Here is a 16206-nt window from a genome sequence, read left to right as displayed (position 1 = left end):
ACTTACGCTACGATAGGTGTGTCGAAGGAGGGTGGCAGTGCGCTAAAAGTGCTGAAGTGCGGGTATTTGAAGATTGGAACAGGAATAATGGTTGTGTAGGCATTCAATAACCCTTGTATTCAATGTCTAAATGCTTTGGATCCTATACGAAAGCAGAGAAATCCAGACAAGGTATAATTCCAAGGCACTTTCATAAGTTTTATAACAAAGTTTGTGGCACCACAACTGTTTTTCAAAAAGTTTAGTTTCCCCAATCCTTCTGCAAAGCTTGGTTAAGCACCACAAATATTTTGTTTGAGCGTGAACAGATATACACTCTAATAGGAGAAGTTACTTTGATCTTAAAGTATATTATTCGTTTTTTTTACTTCAATATGATTTAATGATTATTCCATGTGCATTTACTGCTTATTTGCACCTGCAGGTTTCACTGTTGGTTGGTAATTTACATAAAAGATGCCACACAAAAACTATGTGGTGTAGTGGGCATAAAATAAGTAGAGAAAGGCAAAAAGTTTAGCCCAAATTATATAGGGCCCTTTGATATATATATTAATACATTGCCCGTCTATCAGTAAACCAGGGCAATTTCGACCCCGTAAGACATTTTTCACTTTATGATTTTCACTAATTTTGTTACATCTTTCATAGAATTAGTTGGAATTTTCTGAATTCATATGATATGTTGGTATTTCCCCGGTCACTGGGGTAATTTCTACAGGCCTTTGGGGTAAGCCCAACAGTGGTAAAAAAATAAGAAAATAATCAGACTATTGATTGTGTATTTGTTACAAAGCTATTTGCGGAATTATTAGACATTTTCAAGAACACAGATAAACAAATGAATCTAAGGTGACGATGAGAATGAACCACTTTTTCAGTAGGAGAAAATTAGTTTGAGGAACAGAAATCACATGCGTAGGTAGTTTTCAGGTGTATTAAACTCATTGCAATCAGCAAGAGCCCATTTCCCACAAAACGCACGTCTATACCACAGCTAAATTTTTCACCAAATTCACCAAAAACTAAATGCATGTCACTATGTCCCTGGAAAGTAGGTCTATTTCATCTTTTTCACTATTATCACTTAGCTTGAGTTCGTTTCATTCTTCCTCTGAAGATATTTGTCCAAATGAAATTTGTCTATGGCACATTTTCTTTGCTTTATTTTTTCGCTTGGCAGTGGCCCCACATTTTCTTACTCTATTTAATTTTCAACTTTTCATGACATCGATATTTTACGTTTTAGTTTCGACAAGATCTTTGGATCCTTTATTAACTTTTCCAAACTATGCTTGGATTTCATTTCCTTCCTTTCTTTTTTCTACGTTACCTCCTCTAATACCACGTTCATAGGAGTAGAAGTCATGATTATAGTGTTGCTTTCTGCCCCCTTTTCCATTTTGATTCTCGTCACTGTGTGATGGTTGCAGAGAGTCCCACATAGCACAAAATCTCTTCTAGATATCTAGAAAATATCTTCAACGTTTTCTAATGTCTAGAAAATATCTTCAATGTCTTGGATATTTAAAAAAAATTCACTAGATGTCTAGAATATGTCTATTTTGAGTGGAGGCTGTTATTGTGTATATGTACAGTGAAATTAGTCAAGAAGCACCCAAATCTTGAAAAAAAAACTGTAACTGCTATACTTTTTTGGTGGATGGATAGATAAAGCCACTGTACGTATATGTGCACTAAAAAAGCGAAGGGAACTCTTCTGGAAAATATTTAAAAAAGTGATATAAAAATTACAATAGCTTGTTTTTTAAATATCTACCAGATGTCTGGAATATGTCCATTCTATGAAAGTACGGCTACTATGCTTACCCTTCAAAAATACCAGAATTTTAGATACTGAAATTAATTTAACAAAATGATCATTCAAATAAACGATGCATATTTCAAAAAACAAAAATAAATGTGATAAAAGAGTGGACATTGACAATTTAAGCTAAAGTTGTTATTGCTAAATTAATCAAAATTGATAGGTAACTATGAACTGTCTCAGATTAGTTACATCAATAAACAAATCCAATTCAGTGGAATAAAAGGTATATATGTCAAAATTCTAGTCTTTTTTTATAATTAATTTACAACTAATTTCTTTTTACTGTTGTAACAAACATTGCCATAACCTTTTATGTATTATAGTAGAGATGGGTCGAATAGCAGATTTCTCTAATTCGAATATCGAATTCGAATATTAAATCATTGCTCGAATATTCGAATACCTCGAATTTCGAATACCTCGAATACTAAATGATGAATGCTGGAATGTTTGACTCAGTTGCCTATGCAGCAGGCAACACAATATTTGTGGGGAGTAATTTTGATTTACTTCAAAGGATTCGAACAGGAATTTAGCTGATTAATGAATATTTTAATATTATGGAAACAATTGGGCATATAATTAATTCAACTAACATCGCTTTACCCCCACTCCTGCTGCCAAGTGCTAGCTGACAATCTGAGGCGTTTTGCAAAATACCTCCACCGGATTTTCTTCAATTATTTTCAGTCCATCTTTGGAAGTTCTCACGAGTTAAGCAGATGAATTTGAATTTCTAGCGGGGGAAAAACCCAATATCCTGAGAAAATATCTCTCCGACTATGACAATAGAGATTTATAGCATAACTCATAAATTGTAACTTGATATATGTTTTCGAAAAAAATACCGCATCAACTTCCGAGAAGCTCAGTTGCGAGGATATCGAGTTTCGCCAGAATGCTAAGTCTCCGTCGTATTTTGACATTTATTTCTTTGCGTAAAATGCTTAAATAAACTCAGAAATATGTCGTGTTTGGTCTTATTCTTTTTGAAATTACGCGCACATTACTAATATTTCAATTCAATAAAGGTGTAACATCAATTGACGAAAGTCATTCTTAGACACCTTTTGTGCTAATAGATGACTCATGCAGCGGTTGACCTCCACAGATATGGGGAACTTCGAAGCTGGTAGGAAAAAAAAGGTCAGTGGGGGAGAAAAGGGAGGGCCCGAAACACGTTTCTATTGTTCTCGTGTATCTTGGTATTTTTCGAAGCTAAGGTCTTCGTAATATGATCCCTGCGCGAGCTGTGACCTTTTTTTTATTTCGAAGAAGAGGAAAGCCTCAGAGGGGGGGCTACTGCTGAATGGAGAGGGATACAGGATCTTGGGAAATGCGCTAATGTAAGTATCCCACGGTACTCACACAGCAGTTGACCTCCAGAAATGGGGAACTTCGAAGCAGGTAGCCAGAAAAAGGTCAGTGGGTGAGAAAAGGGGGGAGGGCGTGAAACACGTTTTTTTTTGTCCTCTTAACTCGATATTTTTTTCGAAGCAGGGGCTTCGTAATGTGATCCCTGCGCGAGCTGGGACCTTTTGTTTGATTTCGGAGAAGAGGAAAGCCTCAGAGTGGGTGAGGCGAGTGCTGAATGGAGGGGGATAGCGGATCGTGGGAAATGCCCTAAGGATTCCCACGGCACTGAGGTTCTCCTGGTGGGGGGAATCGGGGATTTTCGGATTTTTTCACCCGACCATTTTCGGTTCCCCTCGTCGAACTCTTTTCACCGCTAAAATCCACGAAATTGATGTAATTCGTCAACTTGCGTAAAACGGCACTGCGAGCACTAAATGACTACAGTTCTCTACATTTTTCCGAGTCAACTACCAACGACGTGCGTGCGACAGTGTATGACGCGAAATTCAAAGTATTCGAGGTATTCGAGGCGGTACTTTTCGCATAACTATTCGAAACCTCGAATATCGAATACTTTCTAGTATTCGAGGTATTCGAGTATTCGCGGATACTATTCGCACATCTCTATATTATAGTTATGTACTCATAGCCCTGATGAAGGTGCTAAAACACGTTGGCAAAAACTTGCATTAAAAATTCTTCAAGACCTTTACTGCAGGACACAGAATCAGCTTTCATTCATAATGTTGCAGACTCCTTTGAGAAAACTAAAAGGAAATTTTAAGCTGCTTTGGAAACTTCAAATTTGGAATTGGAGGAGGAAGCCCCGATTAGAAAGTGAATGACAGAGAGGTTCCTGAAGAATCCCCAGATTAAGGGTGACTATCACCTCCTGCTCCACCAGCAGGCTGTGAGTTGAAAAATACTCTTCTAGTACCGAAATGTATAATATTAAAGTCATTTATCCTGAATTTTCTCAGAGGGTCCAACTTGAATAAGAATTTCAAGAAAATATCTTCTCAAGATATCTTGTAGATATCAGAAAAACGGACATTCAGATAACTACAAGATGTTTAGAAGATATTTTCTAGACATTAGCTGAGGACATTCTAGATATTTTGTAGACATATAGAAGATATTTTGTACTATGTGGGATGTATTGATTCTGGGGTTTCTTTAAAATGAGACCTATCCTGCATAGTTTCCGGGCTAGACTTTGGTCCAGAATTTGTTACCAGCTACTGGATGTTACTCTAGAGCAAGCTTGAGTAACTGCAGCAGTCACTCAAGCTTAGATTGCTTTTACAAAACCCAGCAGCCCAGTCCTTGCCAGCCATTTTGGTCTGTTAATTAAAATTATGCTTAATACTTACCTTTCAGCAAGATCATATATTAATCAACTTAAATCAAAGTTATGCCATATAACTGATTTGATAATTGCTTAATATGATTAGCTAATATGGCTTCTTGAGAGTGTGTGAAGCAAGATTTTCTCCCAGAGGGTGGTTTGGCTGTAGAGCTAGATTTTAGATGGTCATGAAAGGTGATTCTTGGAATACGTAGGTATTTAATTCAGCCGCCACACTTCTAAGAGATCTTCCACTTTGAACCAACTTAAATGCCTTTTTAAGGATCTCCTCATTCCATTTGCCCCTATCCGTGGTCCGTTTTCTCTATGTCACCATCTGGAGGCCATTTAAATTAAACAATAAGGCACTAACAGTCCCATGCAAAATTATGGAATATATGGGGAAATACAGACTCTCTGACGATATTTTCCCTTCATAGCATGTCGGCATTACCCGAAAGAACAATATGGAGGTTACTGAACCCTGCAGACTACTCTGAGCATTTAAGATTAACAACAGGTATATGAAAAAGTGAGCTAAACAGCTCAATGCGTACTCCCAGGCTAACGTTGGGGAGAGGTGGCACGAATAATCCAAACTTTCACTTAAATTTCATGTAATTTTCATTATTCATGTAAAACCGACAATATAATATTATTATTTTAGCACAATGCCTGTCATTTTAGGTTGCTCTCTGGAATCATTCACAGCTATCACTTACCGACTGCGATCTTTTTAGCGGTGATAACGTGATTGTACTCTTATTCCTACTGCTCCGTGTGGTATGCCTCATTTCCAAAAACCCCTCACCCGTGGCTGTGAGATCACAGATTCTTAAAATTGGTTAGCATGAATGCTTCAAAACCGCTGCGTGACGTTGGGAACTACAATGTCAGGCACCACGCTGCGTAGTTGTGTCTCGCACAAATTGCCTGGTATGCAACTGCCTCGGGACGCAGTTCCGTGATCATGCAAGCTGATCATTTTAAGATAGCATGAACACAGAGCTTCTGTTCATGCACAATGACTATGCCCAGCTGGTACTTGTACACACATTTATTATAAACCATAACGACATGCTCTCCACACAACAGGAAAAAACTTACTGCGTCATACTTACACAACAAAAGACGCACGCTTTTACAAAACAAAAAAGAAATGACTGCTCTCCTCGCAGAAACAAACATTAGTTCTTTGATCTTGGACACACTATTAACAGCTTCCATGAATGGGGACAATGGGGATGCGATCACCTCATCGCACAGCAGCAGTTACAGGAAACCAGGACTTACGGAAAATTGTCTATGCAGGAAATTGCCCAGCTATGACTCATGCTATCTCTACTTCCACTTCTACCTTTCCCTTCGTCTCCAGTCTCACCTCGACTATTCATGGCGTAAACATGCCTGAGTGCAACAAAATCCCCTTGGGCCGTATTCAACCACATGCGAGTCCACAGCAACAATTGCACATTTGCTATATGAAATATACATTTAATGATTGTAGATAACAATTTTATTTCTTTTAAAATTGCTCAGGAGATTTTTTCCTGCTGCTGATCATCATCTGCAATCAGACGTCCAAGTAAACTTGAAGCATTCTTTATCAGCAAGTAAATAAAATAATTCCATTTTACGAAGTCTTGCCATTCTCATAACTTGATTTGATTTTCTTAAAACAAACTTAGCATTCAATTGGCAACAACACAATCTTGTCAGTCTTTTCCACTGACCTAGTTTTCACTCAATCATTTTGGCAAGTTTAGAAAGTTTTTCCTATTTCTCCAGACTGTAAACGCAAGAGGCAGTGATTGCCATTGAGACTCTTCCATTCTTATTACACTGCTGTCCTCCCGCATGTTTTAGGAAAAAAGATAAACCCATGATTAGATGGAACAACAGGCATTCTCTCAAATGACAACCCCAAGTTCGACTGTACTTCCCACTTCACCAATCTCTCTTCCCTTCCAACCAATGGGACCACAGACACATTCATGTTTTCACTGGGAATGCACTGTTCTCCATGTTGCAAGACTTTCTACGGCAATTGCACACGGCTTCAAACCCGGAATATTCCACTGGAACGCTTGGTTTGTGTTCAGTACCCTTTTCGCCATCACCACACCCAAGTTCCCAAACTGCTCACCCCCCCCCCCCCCCCCCCCCCCAGACGTCCACGTGCCTCTAACTGCAGAACCTAAATGTCAGATGTGCCATCATTCCATTTCTAACTGCCACAGAGCACAGGGTCACTGGAGCACACAAACACGCAGTTTCATTGAAACAAATATTGAAAATTTATTCATGAAATACACATGCACATTGGAAAAGTGAGAGACAATGTATCTTCCTGCATTAGCTGCTATTTTCATTAGTGACCATGACAAATGAAGTCTTATGTGTGTAACATGGCGTTGAACATCATCATACTTATGAGAGCCATTCAGGGAAACGTTTGCATTGAATCTGTAGCTGGCCATTCAGATATTTAGATACACTTTGATCCAACAACCTCTGTTAAAGCAATTTAAACATGAATGCATGATGGCCACCCAAAACTTTTGATGATACAGAATGTCTCAAGGAGATATAATAAGTGGGTCAAAATCAGGAAGGCCTCCCTGGCATTGGTATGGAAAACATATTCATTATTGCCAAAGCAGCCAGGTAATATAATGATTTGCACTCTCTATCCCTATCCCAGGTTTCAAAGACTCTGTGCATTTAAAAAAAGCTGTTGAAATTGGGAGAGATAGGAGAGCTGTAGATAATCCTCAAGGTGAGCTGAAGAGGACCTGTAGAGTAGCAGATATGTTATCACAGTCACTTGAACAATATCGACAGAGCAGAGTTCAAATTTCCGGTTGCAAAGAGCACTCATTCCCAGCCAACAGAAGCATACAGGAGTCCATATGATCCAAGAATCCTTGCGCTCAAAGTGCCTTGCTTGCTTTCTCCTTCACAGACCCATCACTCATCCCGATGAGGACACACGAAGCCATGCTAACAAACAGACCCGTCTCGACGACGCCTGCAAAAGAGGAAGAACAAATCACACATGATGACCTCACCACAACAATCCATCAAACCAATTTAGAGAGGCCAGGGAGCGATAACAGCGGGACAATTATAGATGCCCCATCCTAGAGAAGCTGCCATTACATCGCAAATGAACAGGAAATGAAGAAAGACACTCGGAGAATGGCGAGAAACACCATCATCAGTGGGGAAAAAATAGCCAAGATAAAGTGCATGCGTCACAAAAGAGCCATGATAGAGAAGTTTCCCCGCTTACCCGAATTGACTAGAATGATCCACCAGTTCAAGTTTCTGAGCCCTTACCAAAAAATTTAAACAATTTCAACTTCAAAAATATTATGAAGCTTCACACTTAAAAAGTTACAGGACAGCTGGTACTTGATATTTCTGTTTTGTGCGCTTAGTTTCCAATCAGATATAATCCATTGGAGTGCTTGGCCACACACGGTTGGAGGCTTTGGGGTAAGGGGAGATGCAGCAACAAAGGAAATGGCGCAGGTGGGTGAGGCAGAGCTTTTGGCCATTCACGACCATAAGGATGCTCATGGGAGCACAGGCCAACACCAAATGCATAGTACAAAATTGCGAGCTTTAATTGTTGCTGTTTATTGGGAAGTTTTGATGACCATTCTCAGCAAAGTACCCAACGTGAAGAAAATGGATGTATAAACTAGACGCAGCAAACAACCACGTACGTCCTACACCAGCCAGCCACGACTTTGAGACAAGAGCCACCCTATCTCAGTGTTTGGCTTCAAGGGCTTGAGCTGCACGTACCTGGAATCATCTTCAACTCCTTATTGACTTCATTCCAACTGTCAATAGGAGGATGAGGAGTGGTGCTGAACTTCCAGTCCAGGATGAAGTTGCCATTGTCAGTGACCACTGGGCCCTGAAAGACAAGGGACGAACAGGCAGAGGGATGGATCAATGCAATTGACATGAGTGTGTTCACTGTGAGCAAAAATCGAAAGTCGACTATTGTAAGCTCTTTACATGCAGTGCTTGCAGAATTTCTGTGCACTTTTGAGAGAGAGTTTTCCTGAGCCCAGTTGGCCATGGTAAAGGAGCTCCGATTGGTTGCCGGCATCCAATGCCATTAAACGGCTCTTGACTCAGTGCACTTTGAGTAGAGGTGGGTTAAACTGCTCATTTTCATGAACCATTCACTTTGAACCTGTTCAGTAAAAAGAACAGTTCCGAGCAAATTCTGTCCTGGGCCTTCACTTGGTTATCTGTTGTCCACTTGTGAGCCAGAATTAATATTTATTGACCCAGCATCAGTGGCGCCTCGTGAGCCAAATGCTGGGAGGGCCACACTCCACCGGGAGGCCAAATTTTTTAAATATTTTGTGTATTTTAGTGAGTTTTTCAGGCAGTCTAGAGACCACACATACACAAAACAATCACCAACACTAAAACACTAACCATCACTAACTCAATTAACTCAACTACACCTAGGCCTATTTACAATAAAACAATTTACACATAATAAGTCAACTAGTCACCAAAACAAGGTATTCTGCAACACTGCAACACCAAGATTATATGACTGCCAGGCGGCGATGTCAACTCACTGGATACATACTTTGCTCTGCGCATACTCGGGCAGCGTCCCAAGACTTCATAAGACACAAGCTTAGACGCGTCATGGCACCAGCAGCCCCCACCACTACCACTCTTCATATAACTGCATGGCGATTGATGGATCGGGACGTTCTAGCCAGCGCCCTACGGCAACAAATGTGAACTTCTCGCGCTATTTTTGTGTGTTTTCCCTACTTTTTCGATGCATGCAATCAAAAACACCTTGGTTAATAGTTGTACAATTACAATTGAATGGATATTTAATTCTTTTTCCTTTTTCAAATCTTTGGGAGGGTTGGTGTCCGAGGGACCTTATGCTGCCACTGCCCAGCGTCTGATGTTATTCGCTTTTTTAGCACCACAAAAGTTTTCTAAATGCTGCTCTTGTGAGCAATTTAGACTTTCACATGCAGCATAAATATACAGTAGAATCCTGATTTAACGTTTTTCAGGGGTGACAAAACTTAAAACACTAAATAAGGACCTGCCATTTTTTTCAGGTTTTAGGGTCTGTATTGATTGGAATGGCTTTTTTTGAATAAAAATATCATTTTTAGTAACTAAATGGTGCTGCATGCAGCAAAAAATTCATTGATTAAGTGTTCTCTGCCCAATGAAGGTTGGATAATACTTTTCAGGAATCAGCTAAAAAAATGGGTAGTAAAAATAAGTAATGAGAGGATGACAATTGTTTTCATGAAATATTTTAAGAAAATTATAATATGCATCAACTGAATAGCATTCCCACACGGAATATTATTATGGACAAAAGTACATAATTCCATTTTTACACATATTTCAGTGGTTTCGATGAAATTTTAAAATTTTTTCTGTAAAAGTGACATGTAGGTGACTATAGCATTTCTAATATAATAAGAAAAGGTGTAAGTAGGTACTTGAAAAATCGTCATTGCATTGATAAAGATGAGTGAAATAAAGGGACAGCAGAAGATCGCTAATCCCAAATTCTAAACTACCGAATATCTAGTGAAAGGGAGGTTTTCTGGAATTTTGTGAACTCTATGTTTTCTGTTGCCTCGGCGAAACGAGGGATTCATGAGCCTTTAAAAAGTCTCCTGTGTGCACATTTTGGATTTCAAGGTCATCCAAAAAAAAAAGGAGAATCTTATTTCCAGGATGCGTACAAGTCGATGGTGATTCAACTCGATGACACCAGATTTGTTGTCATATATCCACGGCCTCATGCAGGTCAAATGGAGCCGGAAGAAGTTGCTTACCACCTTGACTCCGACTCACCATGTTTCTCGGCAGCTTTTAATGAAATTTGGTAGAACCTTGAATAATGATTAGCTAAACTCTGTTAAGTGAAAAAGGTGTAATCTTCAACAGAACTGAATTTCATATGAACAAATGTCAGTGCCTCTGGAGTTAGGCAATTTCGTCAGGGTTATGATGTTTAAGTCGAGCCTTCATTGAAGCTTCTTGTGTTCAAAGTTCGGGCTTTACTCTCCGGCTGTGGTGCCATTCGCACGATTTGGACTGCTCGTCGCATAATATGCTCGGCAGTCCATACCACCATGTCCGGTATAGTCCACAAATTTCCACAGGGAAGAATGATGCCTCGGTAGCTTAACTGGCTAAAGCACTCGGCCGGAAATCGAGGGATCCGGGTTCGAATCCCGGGCAAGGCGAATGATTTTTCCTCTGTGGATTTTTCGCACTATTTGTGCATTGCGGGTGACTCCCGTAAAGTTATCACCGTGGCTAGTCCCGGTATACTTAAATTCCTTTGTAACTGCCTACTAAGGAAGAAAACATACTGTACAGGTACACCATGAATGAAGAGGAAAAACAACCCAGATATATTTATAAAAATTAGATAATGGTGAACATGTGGCTCGCTACAATGGAATGGGGGTGTGCGTTTAAAAATGGAGGGATAAAAGAGAGGTAACAATCACTTCATCCGAATATGGAAACGATTTTGTGGAGACAGTAGGCAGGTGGGGAAGGGTGTCAAAGCCCAGCCCAGAATGGTGGACGCTCACAATAAGCAAACGGCAGGAGGCATGCACAAGGCAGACCAACTGTTGTCGTATTATCCTTGCAAAAGAACAACCCTCTGCTGGTATGTACTTAAAAGTTGAGAATACACTTCATTCAGATCGTGTTGATTAATTATTTCATAATATACCACAGATTTAGTAGGAAACGCATAATTTTGTTTTAATATCCTGACAAAATAATAAAATTATTGTTAAATGTCTAATCTGAGGAATTGCCTTTATCAAATTCCCCTCAACATATTCACTTACCACAATCTTCAGAAATGAAAAGAAAAGGAAGAAAGAAGTGCAGAGTATGTGCCAAAAATAGAGTGAGGAAAGATGTTAGCACCTACTGTCCAGATTGCCAGGAAAAACCTGGCTTATGCTTAGACCCACAGCTTAAGGTTCAGAATATTTATTTCTTACAAATAATACAAAATAATGTCTTATAATTTCAAGCATGTAAGTTCTATCACAGTTCAAAAAGTTTTAAATTTATCCTTTACTTCTACTGTTTTTTCAGTATCATACCTGGAAGTTATCCTAAAATGATGAGTAAATTATGAATTTGTAATTATTTTACGGCAAAAATATGATTTCTGTGAAAGGAAATAAAATGTTGTCACTTTTGAATTCTGCAGTCTTTTGAAGTGTTAACCTGTTAGCAAAATAAGAACAAACATATGGACGTTAAGGAGAAGTAACAGTGAGAAAAATGTTTTGTGGTGCGGGTTGCATAATGTACGTTTAAAGCGTTGCATACCTTCGCTAAAGCTGTGTGTGGAAGACACACCGGTGCATCCTTTGTTTAATTTGCTTAAAACAATCATAGGATTTTTATTATTATTTTTAACGGTATCTATAGAGACATATCTACTTGGAAATGCAGAAAAACTATTGTTGCTCATGGGGACGTTTTTCATCAAACTGACCAGCAGCGAAAGTGTAAAGATTTCATTCACTCTAGACATCCGATAAACAGTATTTTCTACCTGAACCCCCTTGACTGTTTGCCATGAACAGATATTTTGAACTGTTCTTTTTACTGAACAGGTACGAAGCGAATGGTTCATCAAAATGAAATGCTTAACCCACCGCTACAACTTACAACTAGAGCATACTGGAAAATTCGGAATTGATATTTATCCTAGAAACTCAGGAGACAAGCGCAGCATCAACAAACAGCACCTACACTTGAGCAGAGTGCCTTAACTCACTGCCACCAGGTGGCATTCAACACTGCTGCTTGACACACCTTAAATAAAGGCCACTCAGCGCTCATATTCAGACGAAGGCAAAGGCCCAATATGTACTTGGAGAATAACAACAACAACAGCCTTCTCACTCTTTGAGTATCATTCCCCTTCAGGGTAACGTCAGCGCCCCTCGCACGATTGAGTGGTGCACACTAACCGCCTTTGCTTTGGCCATCCGCAACTCAACATTGCCCCCAAATCTGGTCTCGATCTTATTCCTTATTGGCACATATGCAAAGGGGATGACTTCAATGGGAATCCCTTTCTTGTACTTCTCTCCCAGATGGCGGCTATCCTTCCTGAAAACCAACCATAAAATCATCCGATCACAAAAGGACGTCACCAAAAGATGTGACAACGCGGCCCTCAAAAAAGATTGCACTCCCATGGGACTTCTTTGCAATGCATTTGAGATATAAATCAGTGGCTATAGGTAATAAAAGATATTAAAAATACTCATCATAGAGTGATTCAAAACAATCATTTTAGTGTTGGGCAATTGACATGCAATCAACTCACTTCCAAATTTTCCACAACTTTTCAGCTGTGGAGGAAGAGTATGTAGTTCCCCCTAAGTATGTACCTGTTTTTCTGGGGCAATGTAAGGCAGAGTCTCAAGCAGCATAAACACTTGGAAAGGTGTCACTCAGTGTCCTAAACTCTCACTTAATTCGAGTGATGGTGAATCTTATGCATTATGGAGACTTTCCTGCACAGAGGCATTCACTGCATCATCTCCCAAGAGAGCAATGCTCGCATTAATTGCAGCCACCATGTTCAAACCTCATACAAAACACATTTGGTAAAAACTCATTTGGGGACGACGGTTCCCTATCATCAATGAAATTCATTGAAGCCTCGTCTTATCTACTTTCAACTGCGATAGGTGAACGTACCTTCGATTCTTGCTTGCTACCTACCATATTTCTGACAATTTATAATTACTTCTACCCAGAATGTTGGAGTGGCCATTGGGAATGCAGGTGTAACATATGAAGATATTTGTTGTCATTTACATTTGTTGTATTTTCACACTATAATTTTCAAATTTGAATATGGTAATAAATAGATTTTATCAATAATAGTATGTAGTACCTTACTTTCATGATGTCATGGGTTTCAAAGGGGTAGAGTACATTGACTCCTTGAATGAAGCAATTTTAATCAAGTATAGAATAACTTTCTTTGCATATTTCATTATGATTCTGGTAGATTTTAGCTGCACTGCACATAGAAAAGCATAAATTACATGTTACTCTCTTAAATTGGATCAGATTTTTGGGCCCATACGTCATTTTTCAAACAATAAAATGGAATGGAGTGACCGATTTAAAAAATACGGCAGAAGATAAATACACCCTTCTTTTCATACCACACATCAGACTGTCAATGGCTCAGTAAAAATCACAATCTCAATACTCAGAATCACCTGTGAAAACGGTGGTTCCTTGCAGGTTTTAGCCAGTTGAGATCACATAGGAAAAATACAGTAGACTCTTACTATTCCGAAGTTCACGGGCCCAACAATTTGGAGGTTTGTATAAATGAACTTTGTTAGAATGTTTCTTTCAGAGAGATCGTATGAAACATAGCATTTGATATAAGTACTTTGTAGTTTCACACAACTTTCATGTTTTTAGTGCGATTAATTTCAATAAAATTACACATTTTGGAATAATTTCAGGCTTGCTGATATTATTGGAGATCAAACAACATGTAATGATAAACAATGAAATGCATTCTTAAGAGCAATCAGAAAATCACACACTGGATCATTTTTGGTACATTTCTCGCACGTTATTTCCTTATTTGCATATTTGATTCCTGAGGATATTGGCCCTCCACCTCTCTACGGGGCCTCAGAAAACGGAACGTGGAATCAGATCTCTTTCCATCCCCCCTTACTTATATGTTGCTACATTCACTGAAGCATATTTTGTTGAAAATTTCAGATCCAGATCCGATGCGTTTATCGAATTTGGCTCTGAAGTGAAGAATAATTAAGCAAATCACAAAACATACACCTAGTAAAGTCCACCTAAAAAGCGGCACCTTTGCTTTCCGAACCATGTTCGTCTCTGCTTCGACCACCAGGTTCGTGTGTCATTGAATGAAGAAAATAGAGGCAAAAGAAAAAAGCACTCACCCATCATCGCAGATGACGACGAATGTGGACGCGCACGACGCCACGATTTTCTCTTGTGTGAGGCATCCCCCACCGCCCTTGATCAACGTGAGGCAGTCGTCAACTTCATCGGCACCGTCTATCGCCACGTCAACCTGAAATCAATCATAGGTACCGTTGCAATCCTGTACACAGCGCTGAAGTTACAACTACACAGTCAACTCCTAATCAAAGCATATTACCCTAGGGTTAGTCTCAAGATCACCCAGGGTCAATTGGTTCTGAAGAATCAACTGCCTGGCTTGAAATGACGTTGGAATGCAGGTCACCTTCAAATGCTCGTTCCGCACTCTTTGCGCTGCCAAGGGATACATGCATTAGTAACATAATTAATAAATCTGATAAGAAAGTCCGCATTCATAGCCCAGTCACCTAGTTTTTCCACAGCGAAAACAATGGTTGAGCCACTTCCAATGCCGATAATCTGGCCATCCTGGGAAAGATTACATAATGATAAATACTGCTGCGAAATCAAGACTGAAAGAAAATTCATGACCTCGTACCTTCACGAAGTCATCCACGGCTTTACAAGCTGCTGCTTTCTTAGCAGAAATGATCATGTCTTCACTCATGTCAGGTAGTTACAGTCGTCACAAAAGACGCACAATACGAAAGCAGTGCTTGCTAAGGTGATTAAAAACCTTGAATGTAATAAAAAGGAATAAAAATTGTTTAACTCCTTAAACAGTGGGCACATACAACATACTACCAAGCCCAGACTCTAACATGAAGTGTCACGAGCACAAGTACACTATGAAAGTTTAACACAACAGACACCACACTCACACCGACTCACACTCCCGGCGGGCGGGACTTTCCACTTTCGCTTCGAATCTGTTTTTACGTAAGATCTTAGACCATTTAAGTAAGTAGACGTGCCATTCGGGCGGAACGCTGTGGCCAACATCGCACGGCGGGGAAGTGAGTGGGATGAGAGAGCGTGACGTCACGGTTGGGACTGCAGACGATATTCCGTATGCGCGCTTGAGATATTTTAACGCTCATTCGCTGCAAAGTCGCCGAAAAGTGACGATATTGGGCACGCAAAATGATTATACACTTAATAAATATATTTTTACGATGAACTAAGGCATTTTATAGCCTTGACTGTGTGCAAAAAGCTAAATAAAGCAAGATAAAGCTGGAAGCGATCGTATTAAATAAATTGATTAAGAATGTCATATGTAAACATGGGCGTACCCAGCGAAGGCCAGGGGGAGCAGCTGTCCCCCTAGAAGCAAAAATCGCAAAATTCTTTAAGCAAAATCAGTACTGAATTGGAACGAAAGTATTCAACAAATTTTCTTCAAACCAACGAAAAATGATATGTATTAGTATAAGTTAAGTAACTGAAATAAAACTATTTTTTCAAGGAAATGATCTCATAAACTAATAAAGCTCTGTTATAATGTTCTTCATTCATCTTTTCCATGCTAAAATGTCTCAAATTGGCTTGCCCCCCCCCCCTCCTAGAACATGGCTTCCCCCCCTAGACCATGGCTTTCCTCCCCCTAGACCATACCTTTTCACCCCCTCTAGGTAAAAAGAAGGGGTCCTGGCAAGTATCTCGTAATTTTTTCCGCAAAAACCAGTTT

The 16206-nt window shown here is 39.5% G+C and overlaps 1 protein-coding gene across 3 annotated transcripts; it reads right to left on the bottom strand.

Moving 5' to 3' along the window:
* Window positions 1-6808: 6808 nt before the first annotated feature.
* On the bottom strand, window positions 6809-15486 carry LOC124155327 (ribose-5-phosphate isomerase). 3 transcript variants are annotated; one of them, XM_046529054.1, is made up of 8 exons: window positions 15398-15486; window positions 15115-15252; window positions 14984-15044; window positions 14794-14909; window positions 14573-14706; window positions 12584-12725; window positions 8352-8466; window positions 6809-7566 (listed from the first exon to the last, which is right to left on the bottom strand). In XM_046529054.1, the coding sequence occupies exons 2-8, from the start codon at window positions 15181-15183 to the stop codon at window positions 7469-7471; spliced, it is 735 nt and encodes a 244-aa protein (XP_046385010.1). In that variant the 5' UTR covers window positions 15184-15252; window positions 15398-15486; the 3' UTR covers window positions 6809-7468. The 3 variants fall into 3 exon arrangements, with proteins under 3 accessions (XP_046385010.1, XP_046385009.1, XP_046385008.1); XM_046529053.1 differs by having other exon boundaries at window positions 15338-15425; XM_046529052.1 differs by lacking the exon at window positions 15398-15486 and having other exon boundaries at window positions 15115-15391.
* Window positions 15487-16206: the final 720 nt, after the last annotated feature.

Source organism: Ischnura elegans, chromosome 3, assembly GCF_921293095.1.
Source record: "Ischnura elegans chromosome 3, ioIscEleg1.1, whole genome shotgun sequence".
NCBI classification, from domain to species: Eukaryota; Metazoa; Arthropoda; class Insecta; order Odonata; family Coenagrionidae; genus Ischnura; species Ischnura elegans.
This window is presented reverse-complemented; position numbering and strand designations above follow the sequence as displayed.

Excerpts from the sequence above, each read along its gene's own strand:
- LOC124155327 (XM_046529054.1), bottom strand. The coding sequence starts at position 15,183 with ATGAGTGAAGACATGATCATTTCTGCTAAGAAAGCAGCAGCTTGTAAA. Across the intron at positions 15,045-15,114 it reads CCGTGGATGACTTCGTGAAG|GATGGCCAGATTATCGGCAT; the intron begins GTACGAGGTCAT and ends AATCTTTCCCAG. Across the intron at positions 12,726-14,572 it reads GTCGTCATCTGCGATGATGG|GAAGGATAGCCGCCATCTGG; the intron begins GTGAGTGCTTTT and ends GTTGGTTTTCAG.